Genomic DNA, 24,670 nt, shown 5'->3' with positions numbered 1-24,670 from the left:
GGGCTCTGGAATGAATCAACATGGACTTGAGGACAAAGAAAAGTCAGCCATACCATATCCCCACCCCCCCTTCTTGTGTGTACACAGGTCTGCATTTTTATAGCTTACACCATAAGGAAAAAAAAAGTTGAAAGAATTGACTCTCCCTTCCCCTCAGTGGAAACATTCTGGTTTTATACAACAATTTAAAGCAAGTTCTTTTCTATCCTAACTCAAACAAATAGTTACTTTACTTGCTAAAACAAACAAACAAAAAAAACCCCAACAAAACCCAACAAAAAAACAGTGGAAAGTTACAAACAAAAATTACTTCCTGCTATGTGCCATCAGATTTTTAAAAAAATCAAAAACATAACCCCACAACAAAACTAGGGATGTCACCCGTTCGTGTTTTGGGAACAACACTGATTTAAGTGGCACACAATAATCTTCCAATAATAAAGTCTATTACGATCCTGGTAGTTTATGCATTGCATAAGCTTAAGCAATTGTATGCATTTAAGCAACTAGAAGAAAGTCTGTGAGATCTGCAATTTCCCCAAGCTAATTTGCACAGAGCTCTGACAGAAGCCAGCTCAGAAACAAGTGTTATAAAGGAGTTTTTTTGTTCAGTCGTGTAGATTTATTTGCATACCGAGGAGAATACGGAACAGCTGGTGGAGGTGGTATATACAGATCCAAAATGGCTGGCTTCTCTTTTTTCAGTGAGGTATCCATGGTGCTTTCTGGTGACTGGGTTGAAGTTGGCAGAGGACTGGTCTGAAATGTTAGACAGCTATCAAACATCTGAGCACTGATTTATCATTCTCAAAAAGGTTATTGAATAATCAGTAGTACCAGTTCATCCCCTAGTGAACTATTTCTATGCTTAATAAACACATTAAAAACTCTTAGCATTTACACTTTACGCCATCCCCAGTTTTGGCTAGCTTTGTGGTCCCTCCTACAGAAATCCCATCACAGGTACTGCATTACTCAAGAGTATGTTGCTCTTTCCAGTTCTATTTTTCCTGCAAATTCCATAGACAGAAAAAGGAATAGAGACAAACCCCCTTCTATTCTTTTATCCGTTAAAGGGATGCAATTTGTTAAATACAGACAGGATTTGCAACACTTAGAAAGCCAGCTCACACTACCCCTATTCTATACAGTTCAAGCCTTGGACATGGGCACAGACAGGAATGCGGTAAAGTTCATCACAAATAGCATCAAGTGCTATAACTAGATTAAGGGAAGCAAAGGAAAAATATATTTGGTATTGCTCATCTGAGCAAGTTTGCCATTTTGCTCTCTGTGGCTCACGCTTCTATGTCCCCAGGCTCTTGCCTGCCTCTCCAAGCTTCTCCAATCGCTCATTCCTCCAAGGAAATGCTGCTTGCCACAGCCTATATCCCAGTCCAGCTCTTCACACCAGTAATACAGTCCTGGCTTTGGGTAACCCTGGAAAGCTCGCAGGGTGGTGGCGTTTTTGGCTCTGATTAAATGGCAGGCGCAATGCCACAAAAACAAGACACAGGCATTGGTAAAAGGAAGGACGAGCAAGGAGTCAAACGTGCATCCTCTACTCAGCTTGAGAGAAAACTGCTTGCCTCAAGACTTGCGATAGCCACTGGCATTTCACAGGTTAATATGTTTTCCTCACAGCTGTAGGGAGGCTTGTTCCAGAGTGGAAGTAGGAATGGGAATTCTCCTTGGTTTTCTTTATTTCAGGTAATCACTTTAGATTCAATTAGGTTATTTCCTCCTGTAGGCATTAAGCTTCCTAATACAACATGTCATTCTTCAACATGGTTATTTAAGTTATTAACTTCACTTTCCCTTCCTCTGTCTGCTCATTACCCAATCTGAATTGCCCAACAACCAAATCTTATTTAAATAAGTACTTTAAATAATTTCTCAAAAAACACTCTCTCTCCCACCCTTCATCAGACTAAAAAGAGGACAAATACATGGAATAATACTAGTTATTTCAGCAAAAACATATTACTCTGCCTAACAGAGGAAGCATTTATTACTCCATGCTGATGAATTCCATACATATCAGCAGTTTTGCCTCAGACAAGTTCTCCCAGTGGCACGCTGACTGATTAAAATGCTCAATACACCTAGTCCCTTTGTGTATCAAGAGGGCACTATCTTGGGTTTAAAAAAAAGACAAGAACATTTTCCTTTTCATCTAAGAACCAGAAGAGGACAGCCATTTCATCTAACCTTCCTTGACCTGTACTTAAACATGAGTACCTGGGAGCATTTCTGGTATTTCTCTCTTTCATGTTGCAACCAAGGCATTCCCATCCTGACGTTAGAGTTGAGCCGGCAGCCTCTCACCTGCACCAAGGGTGGTTTCCAGCGCAGGTTCTTTAGCGGAGCAGGAGTGAAATGGAAAGAGCCGGTGGGACGTTTCTTAAGCAGCAGCCTGACTCCAGCAGGATTCTCTCGCAACTTTGCCACCAGATTTTTCAGTTGCCATCCAACCTAGAAGAGAATAAAGATATCTTTTATTTAGTATGGCTTTTCTGAAAGCAAACAAGAAAAAACCTAATTCCCCCAAGTCTGTTTGTTTTAACATGAACTTAAAGAGAGAAAAATCCAAAAAAGCCAGAATAAAGAAAAAAGAAAGAGGAAAGCACCTTTTTTGAAAGCATCTTCTTTGTTTTGTTTCAAAGAAACTTCTCTACCTAAGCTGTAAATTAAACTCTGAGGTATCAAGCAATGCTCTTAATACCTCAGCTCCAGTCCTAAAAGGATGCATGGATGTGGTCAAGTTGAGTAACACAGGGGTTCAGTGAACTACTTCTGTCATGTTTCTTTCTCACATCAAAAGGTGTTGCTTACCTTTGCTAAGCAAAAAATGTAATTTTTTCATCTAAGTTCCCAGATACAAATGATTTGACAAATACTGGGGGTTTTTTAAAGTTATTTTTATCTGCATTCTAGTAGATTGCAACAATGCATTTTAAATCAGGCCTTAAATAAAATATAATATTTTAATGTGATGCATACAGTGTTTAAACACAAAATAGTGTGTATTTATTTTATCAAAATATTGCAAAGAATTAATTTTAAGTTCAAGTAAAATCTTTCTTGAAAGCAAAATGTTAAAAAGCCTCAAAGATTTCAACAGGAAAACACCACAACCGCCTCCTGACCCCATCCATACAAAACCCGGGGGAAGCTTTGCAGGGGGAAGATTGGTGAAGCTGTCAGTTACTAACCACAGTTTGCTGATTAACCTGGATCACTTCATCACCAGCATGAATCTTCTGAGATCGATCAGCAGGGGACTATAAAGAAGAAAACAAGAGGCATGTGCTTCAGTAGGTTTTCTTCCCTCCCATAACAACCCCCACCAAGCAAAGTCAAAGGCTGCATCTATAATGAGGAGCATTGCTGAAAATTTCGCAGGACTAGATCACACATTACATCTGTTGATGACTTGAGAAGTGCAAAAAAAGTTCAACTTAACGATTTATTTTTTTATACTGGGGGAACTAAAGGTAAAGGGAGAAGGTATAGCCTACATGTGTCACAGGCCAAATTGTACTTAAGTCATGGGACGGTCTACACTGTCCTTTTGCCTCCAGTACGTACTGCAGCTTCAGATAGAGTGCGAGAGGACTGAAAGGAAGACTTCCATCCTAACACAGCAACTATCTTAGTATACACTTATTTGAAAGGTAAGTTTGATTTTTAAAAATACACTAAGATTTTGAATGTACAGAACAGAGGGCCAAAACTCCTCCAACCCACAAAATAAATCCATTTCACTTTCCCTTTTTGTTTCCTAGTGCAAATAAGAGATACCAACCTTAACGCACCTTCCAGCATCACCAAGGTCAACAGATAAAATATATGCTTGCACACACCAAGTGTGAGTATACAGGTATTTTTCAAATACCTATCTAATAACAACACACCTTAAAATGCAATTTTATTGGAACAAACCCCAAGCTCTAGGAAATCATTATCAAGGAACAGCTAAATGTGTCAATATTTATTTAGATTTATCTACAGCTGCTGCCATGCAACAGGTATCACTGCAGTTATTAAAACTGGTTTCACTGCTGTTAACACACCAACTCTGACCAGCCTTGACAACACCCAAAGTGCACAGACACAGTGCCTTGGTATAGTGCACCTTGGTCTTGGGACATCTTCTCCTCCCACTGCCCCCACCCCATGAGTAACCACCTGGCACCAGGCCAGCTCTTCCCAATGACTCCAGAGCTAAGCACCTGGATTAAGAGCTCCCTTCTTATCATCACACCTTCCGAGGCTCAATTAACTTTTTTTATTAGAAGGAACTGTAGGAATAAACAGTGCAACAAGGGAAGACAACATGGGGGAATTTGTGGGAGGCTCCAGCTATCATGAGTAACCCCATTTTTTCATTGTCTTCTCACTTCCTCTGAGAGGAAATGCCTCTGTGGAAGGCTGCATATATATGAGTCAACCAAGATCAGGAAAAAATCCTGGGCCAAAGTCAAGTTTGTGAAAAACAAAGCTCATTTCAAGCTGTCCTTTGGGCTATCAACAGTCTGTTTGCAGGAGGGTGGGGGACCCTTGCACAGAGGACTCCTACAACAAGTGCCAGGGAGCACAGCAGACACTGCAATCGCATTGTGTGAACAGAGAAAAGAGCAAAGTTTAGATCTGGGCCAACGTGACGCAGGAAGTCACAAGCAGGATGGCACTACTCAGGATGCCTCTTGGCTAACTGCTATCAAACGCATGGACTTCCCCAGTCCTTCCAATGTACAATATCGTTAATTTTGGGGTGCAATTCCACCGCAATCTAACACACTGGCTTCTGGGGATAGCTATTAAAATACCATTCCAAACCTAGCAAGAAAATTGAGCTAAGACCCAGCCTGATTCCATGCCACCAGAAAGACCAGTTGTTCGCAGCTCTGTCATTTCTCAAGCTTTTTTGCTCCAAAGGAAGAGCTAGTGCTGAAAAGCCAGTATTCAAAAAAAAAAAAAAAAATTGGATGTTTAGATCAACACTCAAAGCCACAGAGGCAATACAGCCCCACTCCTAGCCTCCAAAATGAGATCTAGATGCACAGGGAGCTTGGCGGCAGTCAACATCACATTCTTCCGCATTTATCCGATGTTGAAATTGCTGACAAAGTGGCTTTGGTCTGTGTTTCAGACCCTATACAGAGCTGTGCCAGGGCAACAGCATAAAAGCTACACAAGCTTTCAGTTTTCACTCCAAACTGCAAGCACAGATTCCCACCCACTCCTCCCTGGTCCCTGGACTTGGCAGGGGTACAACTAGAACCACTGGCTCTTTCCTATTCAGAAAAGAAAAGGCATTGCTGCAAAAGCCAACTTCCTCTGCTCCTTTTTCTGGCAGCCACTGCTCCTATAGAGTACCGTGTCTGACAACACCACAGCATCACCCGCCAGCCTCAGCTGCTGGCCACAAGTCCACTGAAATGACTGCCCAGAAATCTTTATTAAAGTCTCAGCTACAGAGAACTCACAGTGTCAGAACGAAATAAGCAACCGCCTGCAGCAAAAAATACAGTTGTCTATCATGCCAACCATTTCCTTCCAACAGACCGCTCTTAAAGTCTTACTTTTTCATAGTCTTTTTACAGTACAAGGTAATTTTGTCACTGGACAGTTCATTGATTTCATTACTCATTACTGAATTTAGCATGCTACCACCTAAACATTCCCATTAGAAGAGATTGCCTTTGCCAGCACAGAGCAAATACATTCAAGACTTTGTTAAGAAAGATACCATAAGCACTCAGAACACCAGATAGAGTAACTTATTAAAGCAATTATTTTAATGCCAAGCATTTGAACTAACTCACATACTTGCAGAAACTGGTTTAATTAGACTAACAGTGAAACATGCAGACACAAATATTTACAAATCGTGGATAAACAAATGATGCACCACAGTATTTAAAGTAGTAATATCATGAAAGTCATATGTAAAACTGGAAAAAGTAGTAAAAAAAGTCAAACTCCAAGCTAGTCAGATAGCCTGAGTTAATCTACGTTTATTTCACTTACGTTCTCTGTAGTTCCAGTAATTACATGCAATCCATCATAAGTTGATTTGATGTACATTCCCTAAATGTAAGCACAAAATGAAAAACAAGTTTAAAGGCAAAAAACCACCTAACTTATCTGATTGAACAACTGCTGGCAACAGACTCAAAACATTATTAAAAACACTTAACAATTCACACATTTTCCCTAGAAAAGTGTGTGGTCTAGTATTACAACATTCTAAACCTCTTCACAGATCACTTTTACTGTAATTAATTATAATATTTATGATGACTTAAAAAAACTTATATATGGAATGCAATTTAGAAACACTGTCTGGTTGGTAATACCAAACACAGCTGGTCTTGCTGCCTCGTCGGTCTTTGGCCTTAAACAAAACTATTTCCTTTCCTGACTGCACTGGAGAATTACAGGTTTTACTAGATGGTCACCAGCTCTCTCCATTCAAAGCACCCTTACACAGGTGGGCTACAAATACTGCCTCCATGTTCTTCTACAATTTTCTCTTGGCAAGTCAATATATAGACTGCCTTGTAACCACAGTGCTGACATAAGCAACAAAAGCTCTGGCAGAAGGAAGTATTTGTGGCTGTATACGTTAACGCTGAGTGTGAATGCAAGGACAAATGCACATGAAGTAAGTGTTGACCATATGAACACCAAATTAAAAATCACCAACAGGTCATTAACTAGCAATTGCATAGATTTCCCCACAAGACAGTTTTCTACACAATATGCTGTTCATTTCAGAGAGTTAAGTGAGGCTTATCTTAGAAGTAAAATTACTGAACCAAAAGTTGGTTCCGTTTTACCTCAAAGCAGGACAGGTGACCGGTACATTGGTTTCATCATTTGTGAACAAGTAAATCTCTACTTTTCCTACTTATGTCTGTTGTTAGAAGCACTCACACTGAGCCGTACAGAACTGGATGTTATTCAGCAGTCTTAGTCATCTAATCTGCCTGAAGCTACCACTTCTGCTCAGAAGTACAAGGAAAAAATCCACTGAATGAAGTAGATTCAGTGATATTACACAACCACTGAACATTTAAAAGGATTTATCACATTCCTGATCACAGCAAACCTGAAAAATCCTCATGTTCTTCACGGTCTTGCTATAAACACACATAAAAATGTGTCTTTTAGAAACACAAATGCCATTTCTAACCACCTTCTCCCTCCCCTGGCCAAAAAACAGCTGGCTAAGGTAACCTGCAAAAATAAAATGTCTGATTTCACAAGCACCTGTATATGACCCAATACACTGGTTAAGACACAAATCTGCAACACTTCATCAAAAATTATATTTGGGATCAAACATATTAACATGCATACCCATCTCTGGCAGCCACTCCAGCACACCACCTGATAATCAACCCTCAGAGTTCCTCCCCCTTTCTGTTCCCCATAGGATATTAGCAGTTTTAAAATATCTTTCTATACACACAAACACACGCAGTGGCTTGCAAGACTAGCTATTAAACGCTGGTGACATCAGGACACTCCAAAATCAGTTCTTACCAGGCCTTCTCCAGGTTTAATGTTGGTTAAATGAACTTCCTCCAGGCACGCACACTGGCTCATCAATGGATCTGTAGTTGATCGGATGGCTTTATCACAAATGCCATTTAAAGTCTTGGCCTACAATAAGAACATACAAAAAATAGTTACAAAATTTCCCTCCTGACTTCTTCCTCTTTCAGTTTTCGAAAATGGAAGTGAAATGAGTTCTAAAACTTGGTCCACTAATAAAGCGTAGTTAAGAATCACCAAAATAGAAGATTTCTTTGTACAAATCTATTCTACAGCATGTCTATCTTCTTACTGTAACAGAAGACCTGTTTCCTTTAGTGCCACCTCATCATCGCTAACAGATGCCAACACATCCTCTGTTTAAAAAAATAAACACAAAAAAACATCACAAAAAGAACGGGTCTGGGGTTTGTTTGCTTTAACCAATATATAACCCATTAAAATACTGAAACATTTTGATGATTCCTTGCAAGACGAACTGACAGTTTTTCACATTGTTCTTTATTTCTGCTGTGAGAACAAAATTGGCCGTTTGTCATAAAAAAAAATGAGATGCTGGCAACTGACTTATCTGCAAAAAGCTTTACAGTACAAGGCAGGACATCTAGCACTTAAAGCATTTCAGCATTACTCTTTCCAATGTGCCTCTGAGCTGACCTCTTCTGGAATGCTTACGCAGGCAAGGTTTGTATTTCCTTTTGACCTAAACATAACTGATCCTAAGCCAACATTATAACTCAAGGCAAATTCTGACTTTGTGTGCGCGTGTGTCAGTAAAGTCAGAGGCAGAATGGCTTTGTCTTGTAGAACTTTTAACTAGCAAAACAGCTAATTAATCAGAAGGAAAAAAACCACAGTGAAAAATCTGTGCTGTCCCTACACTCACAAATTTCACTAATGCCCCACAGTGTGTTCTGGATCCTGCCATTAACTGAAGCAATGCTGAAATTCAAAGTAGGTTACAATAGCTTAAAGGAGAGGCAGGGAGGATTAATACACAGTACAGTAGTTATACACAATCTGGGAATCAGCACTGTAAGCCACCTTTCACAAGGGGTTTAAATCCTTCAAAGTGGATATACATAATTACAGGGCAGGGGGAGCTGTCTTGTAGGAATACATTGGTTTGGATTACAATGGTCCCTGGAAACAATAGTTCCAACGGTTTTTGTTTGTTTTGTTTTACATGAGATTTATAGAGCAGCAATAAAATAAATCAAAACAATGCTTAAGTGTGAATGCGAGGAACTGCTCAAACAAGGGAACTCCAAACAACAATACCTACTTCCAGAGTGGGTGTGCACAAATGGAAAAAGAAAAGATGCAAAAAACTCCCTTTTACGTAGTCTCATTATTTACGGACAGAATTATTTTTAGTTATTGTGCTACTAAATTCCTAAGCATCTATGAGCTAGCGGAAGGCCTTATCAAAGAGCACAGCCTGGTTCATGTCAAAAGCAGGAAGCGATGATTAACTGTTACAAAATATAAAAAGCATTCCATTACTCTCCTCGTTTGGTCAAAAGGCTGCTTCAAACAACCCTGAAAACTCAGATCTTTTCAAGCTCAAGTACAATCAAGAGACTGAACTTCAGTTCTGTGGCAGGGCAGTTCTTTTGCACGAAGAAGCTTAATAAGGCATAGTGTATGCTTATTAAGGCACTAAATGCACATCACAGGCATAATTGGTTTATTTAGCCTATGATCTTTCTACAGTACTACCCCTCCCTTGAAAAACTGAGGTCTAAATTCTCTTGAAAAAAAATAATAGCTGTGCAATGAAACTTCAAGGAACACTTGACTGTGCTATTGCACACAGTATCCATCTGTTCAAATTTCATTGATTTTTCTCTACAGTAAAGAATATTCCCGAAATGGCCCATAACAATGTTTCCTTGCATGATATGCTTGTATGTGTGGGATTGAAAGTTGTCAGTACAGTCAGTGCAGAAACCACCTAAGTAAGTGTGAATGCAGGGAGCCGAGTTTCAACAAAAATGTGTACTTACTACAGTCTGAACTTTATCTTCCATGTCAGCCACAGTGCAGTCCTAAAAACAAAACAAGAACAAAAGCCCAACATTAACCAATAAACATGTAAACACATCATCTCTGAAAACGCTGCAAAACTGCCACTTTAACCTCGAACTGAAATCAAGAGATTTATGCTGCAGGGATTAATCAGATTACTTTCACTGAGTAGGGCTCAAATGTACTGTTAAACAACTATTTTCTGGCCCTAGTAGAAAGCAATAATAAACCTTGAAAACTAAGAGAACATGGGATTCAATTACAGCAGCAGATTCTTCCAGAAAAGCAGAACCCTACACAATAAAACTAGGCTCTTAGAAGGCCAGGCACATGAGCTTGCCTTATGCCAATAAACCCTTACTCGGGCACTCCTCTGTCCCAGGCATCAAAATGGATTTAAACCATATTGTTAAAAATAGCAAGAAAAGTGATTTTTAAAAACATGCTATCGATGACATTCCTGAGAGCCAGAGGACTGCATACAAAGCATTATTTACGCAGCCCAGGTACAAAAGTCTTTGAACTGAAACAAGTTCATATAACAGACTACAGAAGTCGTCATTGTTTTCTGCAAGAACAGCTGAACTAGAGAATGGTATTAGATTCTCAGATTAAAAAGTTAAAACAGCAAGTAAATAATGAAACCATATTTACAGTATCTATAAAGAGAAAAACCCCAAACCCCAAGCATTTAAACAAGCTTAAATGTCAAGACATTTGCCATTGATGTCTCAACCTTCATAACTACATACAATGCCCGAGAGATGCAGCCAGGAGCTGTGAACTGAAGCTGCTCCATATTTCTAATTATCCTCAACACTTCTTCTGTCCCTTCCTAGCTCTATTCTGTGCTTTTAAATACAGAAATCCACAAGAACATTCTCCAGATATGGACAGAGCAGAGATATAGAAAACACCTCAGCTATGTTCTCTTTTATGTTTTCATAATAACTCTTAACACCCTGTTCACTGTTTTAATGGCCACCAAGGACTGAGGTCACTTTTTACATTCTCTCACCAAAAGCTTCAAGACCTTTCCTGAACACTGCTACAAAGTTTAGACTCCATCGTTGTGCATCAGCATAATTTTTCTCTGCTAAATACATGTGCATGAATCAATGGTGAATGTCGCCTATCACCACACAGCCCAGTCGCTCAATATTGCGGAGTCTTTTCACTCCATTTCTATTTGCACTGATTATTATTTTCACCTTAAAGTTTGCCGTAAAGCTTTAAGAAACAGTGGAGTAAACTCTGTTCCTTGTATCTATATAGCTCTCATTACAGTGAACTGGAATCTTACTGCATTCCCACCTTGCTTTATTATTCACCCACTTTTACACATCCTTTACGATTATGCAGTGCAGCATTGGTTCCACAAGAGCCATGCTGGTCTCTTCTCCACTATGAGAACTGACCATTTATTCCTACACTCTGTAGTACCCTAGTAAGAAATACTTCTGAAGTCTAAAAACTCACCTAAAGATTTTTCAGTTGTTGTTTCTCTTCCACATCAGTAGACTGCTTCAGATCATTCTAATGAATCTGCAGCGCATTGTCAGAATCAACACAAAATAGTGTTGATTCTTCCCTCACTAATGCTTTTTCTCATATGCATCAATCCCATTCTTTATTATAGCTCGTATCAAATTGGCAGAGAAGTATTCTGACTCTTTTAAAAAGGCTACGGTTGTATTCACCAACTTCCATTCCCCTGCCATCAAAGGCTGATTTAACTGACAGATTAGGTACCATTTTTAGTAGTTTTATTAATATAGTTCAGCAATCTCATATCTCAGTTCCTGTAGCACCCTTGGGTGAACACCATCTGCTGCTAGAAACGCTTACTGTTCTACTTCACAATCTGCAAATCTGTAGCTGTAAATCACTGATTTTCTGCAATTGCACACACAGCGCCCAAACAAGAAGGGCATTCAGCAGCAAGCCAAACTTCTGTGCCTTTGAACTTTGAGACACTATCCTTTCACAACGATCCAACTGATATAACTGGGTACCATCAGAGCTTGACAACCCACAGGATGTTTCTGTCCTTTGGCATCATCCCCCCCAAAACGGGGAGAGAATCACCCATGGCACAAGACATGACTCTTCAGAGTTCAAACAACATACGGCCGTGGATTAATGGCTGTGAGAAGTCGGGCAGGAGCTGAGGCCTGCAGACCGTGTTTCACAGCCAAAGCAGCAGCACACTGTCAGAACGGTTTCTAAAACAGGCAGCGTTATTCAGAGAACAAAATGACATCATTTGTCAAGACTGCCACATTTATGAGCTCTTTTAGCTGTCACCAATATGAGTGCTCATCACACAGCTGAAAAATGGAAAGTATGGAAACAAAATACTGTGGTCTCACACCATGGACAGAAGCAGCCTGGCTCGTGGGATTTGCGTCATAAAGGTGGCAGCTCCTTCCCATGCAGCATTTCCCATCTGATGGCTCATACACTCTGTATGGGACAAGACCTAAGGAGCCTGCAAGCATTGGTACAGTAATCAATGGTCATACTTTTGTTTAGAGTTAGCACTGGTAATGTTGTTTGGAACTTGAAAATCTTCAAATTCAGACCAACTATTTCAGAAACTAACCCTCTTTTCATTAAAGCTCAAGAAAACATAACTAGCCTTTAAACCACTGTCACTTAAGATACAGCCAGCAATGGCAAAATTGGAAATTGGGGGGAAAAAAAACCCAACTCAGAAAAACAGACAACTGAAACTGAACTTCAGAGTTTGAAATACCCTCTCATTTCCAGATCTGCCTTCCAATTAGCACTCTGTACACAGCAAGCACATTACTTCCCCAAACACCCCCCTTCCTTCCCCTTTGGAAAGCAAAGAGGAAAAGAAATCATCTGACCTTCTGAACAGTAGTAGTGAGATCCAAGCAGAGCTGAATGATTCTGTTCTTCATTGATGAAAAGTCAGCAATACCTGTAAATGGTGTCCTGCAACAAGAGAAAATTCCCCTTAGATTCAAAGGACCAGTCTTCTCTCATTCTACCTTATCAGTGAGGAATAGCACGAGAGCAAGAGCTGTAACTCTGATGTCCACATGAGTGTGAGGACACAGTTTATAATATAAATATTCCTGAATGCATAGTCCTTCTCCGTCCTTGTGCCAAAATTGGTGAATGTCTAGCCCTGTGGTAAGCAGGTTGAGAGAGCAAAGCCAGAAGAAACTGTCAATTTTCCAAACTGAACTTCTCTCAGCTGCATGCTCAAGTCAGATCACACTGACTGTGTTGTAAAAATTACACCCTTGGTTTTGTCAGTAAGTAGATTTCTACCTTCCAAGTCTTTGGTTACTAAACTCAGACTGAAAAGAAAACAAATTCTGTAAAAGAAGAAAAATGGATTTTCACATTTTACAGAGAGAGTGCAGTGAGGCTCAATCTTAGAAAAGGATCATTATAGGTAGTGCAGCTTTAGAGTCTCACCTCAGACCCTCCAGACTGCTGAAAGCCAGAAGAGGGGTTCATAAGCAACGCCAGCAGGTTTGGAAACGGACAAGCAAACCATCCTGCTGACAACGAGTTGCAGAAGAAATTTAGGGCAAGCTGCCAGAAACAGGGTGAGAGGAGAGGAACAGGTAAGAGGCACAAGCCGTCACTGCCTGGGCACAGAATGGACTCCCTGCTGGAGAGAGGGGATATTGAAGGATAAAAGCTCTCCTTGCTGCCAGTCCCTGCACAGCTCTCCTCCTAACCTTCCTTCTCAGGAAGGTTGGCAAGGGGCTTGAGAATTCATGTTCATCTCTTATCATGGACAGCATCCCTGCCAGCATCCGACCAGCTCTGTTGCCTGTGTGCTTCCGCTGCAGCTGTCACAAAACAACTCTGGCTCTTGCCAGGAAAAAAAAGAATTAAAGGAGAAAGCGAAGACAAAAAAAAAAACCAACCCCAAAAAAACAGGCAGAGGGAGAGTCTCTCCCATGGCTCAGTTTTCAAATTGCAGAGCTAAGGCCATGATTTCAGCAGAAAATTAAAAATTCTTTTAGAAATGGACCTGCCAATGACAACTAATTTAGAAGGTGGGAAGGGGAGAGGAGGAAGTCACATGTATGAGAAACTGACCTGAACAGGAAGACCTTCCACTTTTATAAATACCAGTTTGGATGCAATGCAAACAGTTTCACTGGTTTTCATGAGTGGAAGTGCAAGAGTAGATACAGCAGATTAAATTTATCCACTAGAGGCCTTCTGGCAACACCAAAAAAGGGGGGAGAGAGATCAAGATCTTTATATCCGAGCAACTAGAAATTGCCCAACAAGGAAAAGCAATTCATTATAGCAGTAAATTAAAATACAAAGATTTTCTTCTTACCTGTCCAACCACGCAAGCAAGGCTTTAGCAGCACCGATAAGCTCTACCACAGAAGTAAGGAATTCATTGGGGGGCTTGCGAGAGGTATTTCCATCATAATTTGAGCTTTTCCTACGGCTGCTGATGTAATTTTGCAGATTGTTGGACGACGCTCGCAACTTGAGAACCAGGTTCTTCATATTGTCTGTTTCAAGGCCATAGTTCTGCAAGGAATATTATTAAGCTTCATAAATTTCCCTATTGAGTCATGCTAGTTATTATACCACAAGTTACAAACACATATGGGATGAAAGTTCTGAGGGTTTGCCCATTTTTTCCCTGTTTTTTGGCAAAAACGCCATCCGAGATTTGTTCTACGCTACAGCCTCTATAGAATAATTTGTGGGTGCCAAACCCCCTCAGTGTCTGATATTAATGACATTTGAAGACACTTTTCAATCAGAACGAAGTCCCAATATCCTATAAGATGCCATTTACCTTTAAAATGTAATTGCAGTAACAGGATTGCATTGTTTTTGTTAGAGGAAAGCAAATGCCGTTTTTTTTCTTAAAATGTTTTCTATACCGTGGTACATAAACACTGAAGTAATATTTGATTCACAACTAAAGATAAATTTAATCTGGCAAGCGATAAAAAACATCAACAGGAAGCAAATGTAATTTCACAGTCAAAAGCTGAAATAAATATTTGGATCACAACTTCTCAGTAACTGTGCTCCTTGATTAGAGCAGTGCAGTTATTTGCAAGTTTGAGGGCCGCATTAACACTACACATGGTAATTAAAACCATTCTTAGATGTCTTATTTTTCATTCAACAGCATCTTTGTAAAAAATTTTGAAACTTAAGGAGTTTGTAGGTCCTGCCTGTAACTTCAGCTTTATAAATTCAAATACAATCAAACCATGTTCCATAACATTAAAACCCCACTGTTTTAAGCAACACATTGATCACCTCATTCCAAACATGTCAGAAATGCTATACCATTGCTATATATTCTATATATATTACCAATGCTATATATTCTGAAGGCAACTCAATTTTGTAATCAAGATTTTCTTCTTGTTGCTGTCAGTGAGCAAATGTGAGAGTTATGTAGTAATACGTTGTTGAGCATCTTTGCTTTTGAGTTATCCCACCTTGCAAAACCTCTGTGGATATCTTCTGAAAGTTAAGTTCCACGCAACATTTAGCTCTTTTAGAGTGAAAACTCCTACTTTTCTTAAAAAAAAAAAAAAAAAAAACACACACACATACACCCCACACAAACAAAATCCACCAAAAACAAACTCCCCCACTCAAAAATACAAAAAAAGCCCTGCCTTTCTTCTTTTGCTCCTGCAGATCCTTGCTACCAACCCCCAAGTTCCATAGTATAGCCAGCTATACTATCTACTTTTTCTCCTTTCCACCTCAAAAAACTAGCAAATTAACCAAATCCCAATTCTATTCAATTCCAAGCCTCCAGGGGTTCCCAATGCCTCCACTCAGGATCACAGCATCACCCAGGCTGCAGTGGAGCTCAGGAGCTCTCAGTCAACCTCCCGCTGACAGCAGGCTCAGCTGTGAGCTCAGACCAGCTTGTTCAGGGCTTTATCCAGTCAGGTCTTGAAAACCTCCAACTGCACAACCTTTCTGGGCAACCAGATCCACCATCTGACTGTCCTCAGGGTGAGAGAGCATTTCATTAAACCCAGACTGAACCTCTCATCTCAACTTCTGCCTAAAGTCTCTCGTCTTCCTGCCATGCACCACCATGATCAGCCCAGCTCTGCCAACCATGTGGCCCCCACAGTAGATGCTGGGGATCAGCTGTTAGGCCTCCCTGAAGCTGTCTGTTCCCCAGGCTGAAGATGAAGAAGTCCAAGTCCCCCAGCCTCTCCTCACAGGCGAGTACTCCAGCCCTTACCAACCTGGTGGCCCTCTGTTGAGCTTACACTCTGGTTTGTCCATGTCTTTCCTGTACTTTGAGGTGGAGGGCATATGTAGACTAATGAGTGCCAAGTAAAGGGCAATCAATGATCACTTCCCTTCCTCTCCTGGCCATGCTGCCATTAATGCAGCTCAGGATGCTGCTGACTTCTTTGCTGCCAGGGTACACTGCTGGCTCTTGGCTCCATTCCCTCCATGGTCAAGCATCCATAATCTAAGATATTCCAGCCTGTTTTAAGTCATTAACAACAGATGAAACAGAACCTTTGCCCCAAAGAAACCCACCAGTGTAAAGAGAGGTTTCAGCTACTCAGCTACCATTAAAATACCTACCACCTCCTATGGATAAGATCCCAGTGGGTGTAAGTTATACAAGTGCCTCCCTCCTCACCCTGAGGGCTCTTGGCAAGGAAGTACCCTTAAAGTGCAGCCAGGAGTAGGGGTTGAGAGGATACATCCAATTGAAAAAAATGCCACTGTTGCAACAGCAAAGGATATCCTTAAATTTTCCACGATCACAGAAAGGGAAAGACTTGGATTACTAAACAATGTTAAAGTACTTGCACACTGTCATGTGTGCACTTAACCACCTTTTAACCAAAAAGTGATAAACAAACAACAAAAAAAAAACCCACAAACCAAATCAACATACAACACCAAGATGCATTTCTTGCAGTTAGTTTACTCCTCCTCACAGGACATTGCACATTTGCAATGTACTTTTGGAGGAATATTTTTTCACCAAGAGGTCTAAATGCTGGGTGACCTGAATCCTGTGACCACAAGAATTTGAAAGTATCCACATGCCAGAAAACTCTCCCTTTAGCATGGGAATTAACGGAGGATGCTCGCACCCACCCCCCTTCCATAAAGAGACAGAAAATACAAAAGATTTTTTTTATGTACAGTGGTGTAACCACCTAATCACTCTGGTCAGAACTTCAGAGAGCCTTCAAATATTTAAGTATCCCCAGGTTTTCCCTTCTGTCATTCAGGTGCAGAAATTGTGCCCACCACCTGTGGGTGTCTGCCATTAGAAATGGCCCCAGCATTTAAGAGGACACATGTTGATATATACCATGTCAGATTTTGGCTTTGGCCCAAAAACAGTCACGTAATCCTTATCACACCTCTTTTGCCTTATTTATACAGTGGGTCAATCCAGTGTGACTCCTCCAGTTCAGCTAGTTTTTAAATAATTCTGTCAAGCAGTTCTCAGTTTTGAGGTGGACTTCAACAACACAGGTTTTGCCTCTGGAGATACAGTAGCTCCAGCTTATGACTGCAATTGGTGTTCCCAACAGCCTATATCAACAGCACATCACAGCCAAGCTCTCCAGTCACTGCAGTAAGCTTTCCTACAACTTCCCCCAGACTCTATGGAGTGCACCTGAGATACCTAAACCAACAGTTTGTCCTCTAGGAGGAGTGTCCTGGCTATGCATTACACCTATCCAGCACAACAAGGAGCACACAGCTCTTCAGTACAGGCAACTGTATTCTCCAACTACGGATCAGCCCTGAAGGATGAACTTCCCCAGAACAAAGGGCCATCCCAACCCAAACCACCTCTGCTCCAGGGTAAGCCAGTCTTCCTCACCTGTTTGCTCTAATACACAGAAAACACTATGCCCTTTCATCAGAATAGCAATGTTCCCATCCAAGCTGACGCTATCTTGACCACCTCACACATAACCACCTATTTCTGCTATTTTTCTGCTCCTTCACTTGCAGCATCCATTCTGTTGGGAGGGCTGGTTTGGGGAACTAAACTACTCAAAACAAACCTATTCCCTTTTTTACTGTAGTGTGCTCTCAGCTGGTTGAGCTCCCTGAAGCAGCTCAGTTCAGGGTCAGGTGAGTGCAGGCACAAAAGATCACTAATCGGAGGACGGGGAGGGGGTGGAGGCAGCAGCTGACTTGGATTAATTCAACTTGTCATGGAGCTGCAGCCCCAGTTCAGGACAGATAGGAATGCTGATAGCGTGGCAGCACACCAAACAGCCTTCACTGTGACACACAGGTGAAGTGCAAAGCTTAGCAGGCTTTTATGAAATATTTCTACAGGACTAAGGCTACAATATTTAACAGATTATTGAAACAACCAAAAGGTTTTAGATGTTGCTCATGAACCAAAGAACACATTACATTTTCCTACCTCTCCTGATTTAAAACATCGATACTGCTTTCATCAAAACCCAGGCTGAAACCAGCGGTCAGGAGCACCTTATGTCAAACATTCCCAGGTTGTTACTCATTAACCTGGGGAGCCACACTGAGGGCTGGAGCGGGAGACAGCACTGCACACGTGCGCCAGAGAGCACATGCGCAAAAGAGCGCGCTCTTTCCAAACTCCATTACATTTAATGAGAAAAAGTACACTGACCAAATAATTGCTTAAGGTCAGGCAGACAACATAAAATAATAAAAAAACCCAGCACAACAATAGTTGTGTCAGAGCTGACTTGGGCTGATCCAGAGCTCTGCTACTGCCCAGGGGCAGCATCGCCTTCCCCTTCACAGCCACGTTCACAGGCCGCAGTGTGATGAGCTGGATCTGCTGGCTGATCCAACTGAAAACCAGCACTGGGGAAAAAAAGAAAAAAAAAAAAAAATAAAACCAGACTGAATGCCTGCTCAAAAGCTGATCCAACTCACTGCATGCCTACATAAACACCAGAGTTAACACAAGGTACTGTCACAGTCACCCATTCTTGCTCTCTCCCTTTTAACAAAAAATGCATCTTGAAGAATCCTCCAGAGTCCCAAATTTCCTAATAAACAGCATTGGATTTAAGAAAACTGAAATCTTATGAGGTGGTGCATAGATGTGGTCCTTTTGACAAGGATTAGCCCCAAAAGGCAAGTCTTCATGTATGCATGTTCTACATCAAGTTAAGATACTATGTTTTGCTGCACTGCAAATATGCTGGCAGAATGTTACTACCAGTGAAATTATCAAAGGCACAATGCTAAAAACTATGGTCTTTTTGTTTTGTGGTTTGTTTTTTTGGGTTGTTTGGGTTTTTTTAGATTGTTTAAAACTAGTATCTTCGTTCTAACCTCAAGAAAAATCAGCTGCTTTTTTGCTTCCAAACTCTCCCATCATAAAGTGTAGGTAAAGATTCAGAAATCTAATCCAAACAATGCATTAAAAGTTAAAATATTTGCATACAGATTCCTGTTAATGCTTGCATTGTTTTATATTTATTAAGTCCAAACAAGCAAGTCTACTCCATCAGGGAATGATGAGTAAGCATTCCATTTTCACCACCACTCTAGATGCTTTTTGTCCCAATTATTTGGCTGAGAAAGCTTATTTTCTGGATCCCTGCCCCAGATTTTGTGGTTTTGCATGAGTTTAAAAAGCGTATTTATGTATGCTTGCTCACCCCTCCCCCAAATACTTAAGTCAACTAAGAAATTCCTTTTCTTCCCATTCCTTTTCTTCCCCAAGCAAATATTGTCATTGACGTAAAGATGGAGCACTCAAGTTGATGTTTTTTCCCCCCCGGGGAATTCAGTTTCTTTGATATATCATCTAAATACCTTAAATAAGTCTTCAACACCTGGTCAGAAAAACGTATTAGACCAGCTCAAGAACAACAGAAATGTATGCTTGAAGGAAACCTTTACTTCTTATCCCTGTCCACCCTCTCTCCAGCTGCAGCTCTGTTGCACCTGCGGCCACTGCTATAAGGAGATGAGGGAACTCTGCCTCATCACCAAAGCAGCAAAGAAAGACACACTCATTTCTCTTTCAGCTGTACTGGTTCTAGAGTTTTCTTACCGCAGCAGCAAACACTATAACTCACAGACATATTTTTCAGCTTGGCAGCATAGCTCCCAAAGATGGCTCTATCACTATAAAATCTAAGGAAACCAAACAAAACAAAAAAAAGGAAACAAAAGGAAAAAGTTGTATTTGGTGTCCTTTCTCAAGGAAAGGACTACCTTCACACTCTATGTTTACAACTGATCTACTGAGGCTGGAAAAAAAGGTCTATATGGCCAATGCTTAAAAAGAGTTACTGCAGGAGAAAGATGCTCCAAAGACAGATGCTTCACTGCCTTTAGAGCCGCAAGTGTTGCTCGGAAAACTGCCAAAGCAAAACTAGACAAAAAGGAAAATCCTTCTTGAGAACTCCAGGACTGGGTGGGGAACCACCAAAACCCCTTCTCAGCCCTTCCCCCCACCAACCCATCACCAAGAAGAATGGCTTTCAAAGCCTGACCTCAAGCAGGCACAACCAATGCATGGGGCAGGGGGGGAGCAAAGTCAAAAAAAGAGACAGAAAAAAACCACAAAAATAATGCCTTTGCTTTTTAGTTCAAGGCCCCAAAAGTTAGGGAAATGTCACCATATATACACACACACAAAACCATCACTAAATGATACCAATACACAGACCCACTTTCAAAGAATTAATACAGGTGGAATAGGGAGATCTTTACTCTCTCACACAAAAAGAAGAGACAGCAAAATAAAAAATTGGCTGTCACAAGTGAACTTAAAACACAACATCCCCTCAAGAACAAAATCAATGGTGATTTTATAAATCAATCCCAGAAACTCAAGGCAAGGGGCATCAAAAAGGTGACAAAGGGCATACCTAAAACACAGGAATTCTTCCTCCACCTCTTAAAAGGGAACAAGGACATTTCAGCTGCAATACGTGAACTCTGTCTAATGCATTAACTTGAGCTGCATTTCACAAAGGATTTCCAGAAATGAGTCTGAGGTCAAAACTTTTGTCTACAAAGGAAATTAGAAGGAAATTGTAGGAGATAAAACACAGCTTTAGGTTCTGGCTGTCATCCAGCTTTGTTCATTTTATTCTAATATTTTAAAGAGTAACAAGAAAAAAGTGCCTTTGAGGGCTGCTAGATCCATTACTTCAGTAAGGACCATATACAGCATGCTGTCCTGACTGATTATCCCTTCCCACATGAACTGTGTTTCAGGCTAATTACATTGTTCTTTTAGATTTTTAAGTTAAACGTTAAAAAAATTGATAGATGAAATACTGCAGAGGAAATAAAATGTTTTTCAAATATAACAGCAACTATTTGGGATACACTTCAGATAGTATGAAATGATTTCATTGAATACACTTCTTTCAGTACAGGCTATCCAATTTGTTCCTGGTTATGGAGTGCAAGTGATCCCTGTAGCACCTCTCTGCAGCAAACAAAGCACATGCCACACAGGCAATAAAGACTCTCCATTTTAAGAAGAGTATGCTCGGTGCTGCAAGTCTTGCCTAATGAAGGGAAGGTGGGTCAGTGCTGGCCAAGGAATCATCAGGCAGCCCCTCTCACCCTTCTCCCTGATGTAATCATACATACCTCTGGCGCTCATTCACTGCATTACATCAAACACATCTTTAAGACTATGTCCAAACTATGGCTTTTAAATAAAGCCTGCACTAGCAAAACAGCCCCAAATTTATTTATTCTTTCCAGAGTGTGTTTGTTTTAAGAAGTACCCGCACAGTCATATCTCAGCAGTAAGATAGAGGAACAGCTTAAGTTCTGAATCCAGTGAGAGTTGAACTTGACTGTAACTAAGTTAGCAAAACATCCTCTCGCCTCAAGAACATTTTCTTCACATTATATGTAGACTACAGAGTTGCCCTAAACCCATTTCAACTGATTCAAGGAACCATTAGCAGCTGTCATTTCAACAGTATGTCTTCTATCTTCTATGACAAATTCACCCTACTCAATAGCAGTTTTAATCACTCTGTTCACTAACAGGAGCCACAAGATCTAACAACGGTATTCAGACAACTTCTTTCTTTAGAATTGCAAGCAAATGAATTAGCATTGCCTTTTATGAGGAAAAAGTTAAAGAACTATTAACACAAAGCTTGTGAAAAACAAATTCTTACTGTTTTCCCTTACAGTGATGTGTAACAAGTTTTTATCAGACTCGCCTTTGTTATTCACCCAAAAGAGCACTTTAAGAAATTCTTTGCACGTCTGTTCACCACTTAACTAACCAGTGCACACAGGAGATCCACAGCCTCTAGAACCAGTTCCTGGTGTCCGATCCGTGAGATACCCAAATCTTCAAGGTCCTGGTGAGAAATCTGTAACAGCTGTTCACCATTTATCTTCTCCCGTTCAAATTTATGGACATACTGCTGCAGGCAATCATCCAGGCCTACCAAAACACAAAAGAGAGGGAGAAGAGAGATGCAATTAGAGATTTCTGTCTTTTCTTACCTTTCCCCCCAATTTTTAAAACAAAACACATGCAAAAACCAAAAAAAAAACCGCATCACACCACACAAACCCTGTGAAAGGCACAAATGGCAAGTTCATACAATATGTGGCGCCAAATTATGAAGGAAACTTGCACAGTGAGACCAAAGTCATACCACAGGGGCACAGAAATGGCGCGTGCAGGTCTTGTGGATCCTTGGGGCACCTAAGTTAGTGGATCAAACTAAGCAGATACAGATGTCCTTTTGGTGTCTGCACAGGCAAAGCTATCAGGGAGCATGGATAGACTCAGCTATCAGTGTAACCCAAATCCCTGAAGGGCAACCAAAGCAACAAAACCAAAAAAATAACAACTGACTTAAAAAAAAAAAAAGATAAATACAACAAGGCAAGGCAAGAACAAAGATCTTGTCCAAAGCCTAGTTAAACAAGCAAACAAACAGAAGCCCAAAAACCTGCAGTTCCCCATCCACTCTTATATAAAAGGGCTGAATGAATGATGAGAGGAAAATGGAACAATCAAAGGCAAAGCAATCAAAATGATGTTTGGCTCAAGCCTCATTACTCCCTTGATTTATGAGACCCTGAGGCTTCCTGGATTAGCTATTCCTTCCCCTTGCTAAGGATTTTCCCTTTTGTGTCTATGAAGAATTTTTAAAACAGTTTATAAATGATTTTGTGCCAGCAATATCCCCCAAATCCTCATTTTAAATTGTGATTCTGTGATCCTGTTCTCTAAAGTATCTTTTCCCCAGTGATTAGAGAAAGGATTTCTGGTTTTCATTTTGTTTTATTTAACTAAACTTCATGTGTTAATCCTGTTTTCTTGTGTATTCTGCTCATTTCCTCTGTTCTTGAAGATCCTGTGTGCAGCAAAAATCTGGGGAAAACATTTGGATGGATGTGTTATTTTAAAGATGATGCAGTACTTTTAATCTCCTGTCCCACTTCAACATTTTAGCTAGAGCAAAAGGAACACAGCCAATTAGATCTGTTTTGTAGAAATACATCACATTTGCTAGAAACAGCTGACATGTCAAATTTGTAATCTGAAATTTTTCTCAACTACTTTGTAGCATCCACAATAGCTACACCATTCGACCATTCAATTTTTAAAAAATTGAACCTTTAGCTGTAAAAGGATGTTTATCCCCCTATGCTGGCCCAAAAGGAAGCCACTGAGATGGACAGGATGTCGAACACTGCAGATGAGAAACACGAACAGCATCCTGAACTACAAGGAAACAAGAGCCAGAAGACCAGCACTCAGTTCCACTCATGGAGCCGCAGTAGCAGCCTGGAAAACAAGCACTCCTGGCACAAGCTACTGCCAAGAAAACATTCGAGACACATCACAAGGGGGTTTTGAGGAGTCACATGAAACCATATTCATTTCATAACAGCAGCACGAGCAGTCACTGCTGCCTTGCATTGCCTGGTCACAGCAGATCTGTAGATTATGGATTCTCAAAGGCACAGACTTACTTAACACACATCACTTGCCTTTATAATGCTCACTCAGAAATTCGTAAGGACAGACACCCTGGCACTTAACAGTCACCCTTTTACATGACTTGGGCAAGTTTAATTATTGCAGCGCATCAAATTCTGGCTGAACAAGCCTGGCTCCTCCACGTGCAGAGCTACTAGCGTGCACAGCTTGATTTTTAAACATAATTGTGAATGGGAAAACCCGCATGCAAGATGAGCAGGATCTCCCAGGGCTACAGTTGTTTGGGGCGCACTCTTATTTCTTCCCATCTGTCTTGGCAAGGCCGCAGAAACTTTGAAAATTGAGCCCAGTGTTCCCTTTCCCACAGGCACCAAATTCTCCCTTAGGCTATACAAACTCTTTTCCCAGGAAAAATAATAAAAAGATCTGGCCTTCATTGTTTAACAATTTATTTTTTCAAAACAAATTCTCAACTGAGGCTGACATACAGTGCACATATTTGGCATTCCCAATTTTTAATGCTGTCTTGCAGACCACTCTTTCCCATCATTTGCCATTGTAAGCCCATAGTTTCCATTACAAATTACACAAACACCTAAAAAACCCGACTTTATTCAGCATGCAATGAATTTTTTATTTCTTAAGGTTTTTTGGACGCACTGTTGCTTTTGCCCACTATCCTTTCTGTGTGTTGGTTCAACTTTCTACATCCTCATGCTACAGTAAAACATGAGACTCACAAACATATATACCCCCACCAAGAAATACAACTATGGTTTCCAGCTTCCCTGATTGGGTGTTTGTTTTGTTGGGTTTTTTTTAATTCATGCTTGCCTGTTCTCGAAGGTCTATTACAACTTGAAACAGCTACTTTAAAATAATTTTTAATAAGAGTCCTTAAGAACAATACTTCTATAACCACACCATAAGACTGTATTTTATAAAATAAAATATTACACAATCACAGAAATTTAATTCAAAACAGTCAACGCAGAGGCACGGCCAGTCAGCTAGAGATGTATTTAAGATTATGGGTCCAAAACTATGCAAAGCAGGAAGTGAAGACAGACCCACACACTCATGGTGAGCTTTCACTAATGGTTTTAGATGAGC

The 24,670-nt window shown here is 40.5% G+C and overlaps 1 protein-coding gene across 3 annotated transcripts in view; it reads right to left on the bottom strand.

Moving 5' to 3' along the window:
• Positions 1–24,670, bottom strand: part of CNKSR3 (CNKSR family member 3) — a 62,257-nt gene that overhangs the window by 7,631 nt on the left and 29,956 nt on the right. For 2 of the 3 annotated variants that reach the window (XM_074144497.1, XM_074144496.1), the window contains exons 2-10: positions 21,879–22,042; positions 13,943–14,145; positions 12,477–12,564; positions 9,579–9,620; positions 7,558–7,677; positions 6,037–6,096; positions 3,216–3,284; positions 2,329–2,475; positions 635–759 (exon numbers count right to left, since the gene is read on the bottom strand). In XM_074144497.1, the coding sequence (XP_074000598.1) occupies positions 635–759; positions 2,329–2,475; positions 3,216–3,284; positions 6,037–6,096; positions 7,558–7,677; positions 9,579–9,620; positions 12,477–12,564; positions 13,943–14,145; positions 21,879–22,042 (1,018 nt within the window). Of the gene's footprint in view, positions 1–634; positions 760–2,241; positions 2,476–3,215; positions 3,285–6,036; positions 6,097–7,557; positions 7,678–9,578; positions 9,621–12,476; positions 12,565–13,942; positions 14,146–21,878; positions 22,043–24,670 lie in introns of all 3 variants that reach the window. The other variant, XM_074144495.1, reaches the window with a different exon arrangement.

Source organism: Numenius arquata, chromosome 2 (assembly GCF_964106895.1).
Source record: "Numenius arquata chromosome 2, bNumArq3.hap1.1, whole genome shotgun sequence".
In the NCBI taxonomy this organism is placed as follows: Eukaryota; Metazoa; Chordata; class Aves; order Charadriiformes; family Scolopacidae; genus Numenius; species Numenius arquata.
This window is presented reverse-complemented; position numbering and strand designations above follow the sequence as displayed.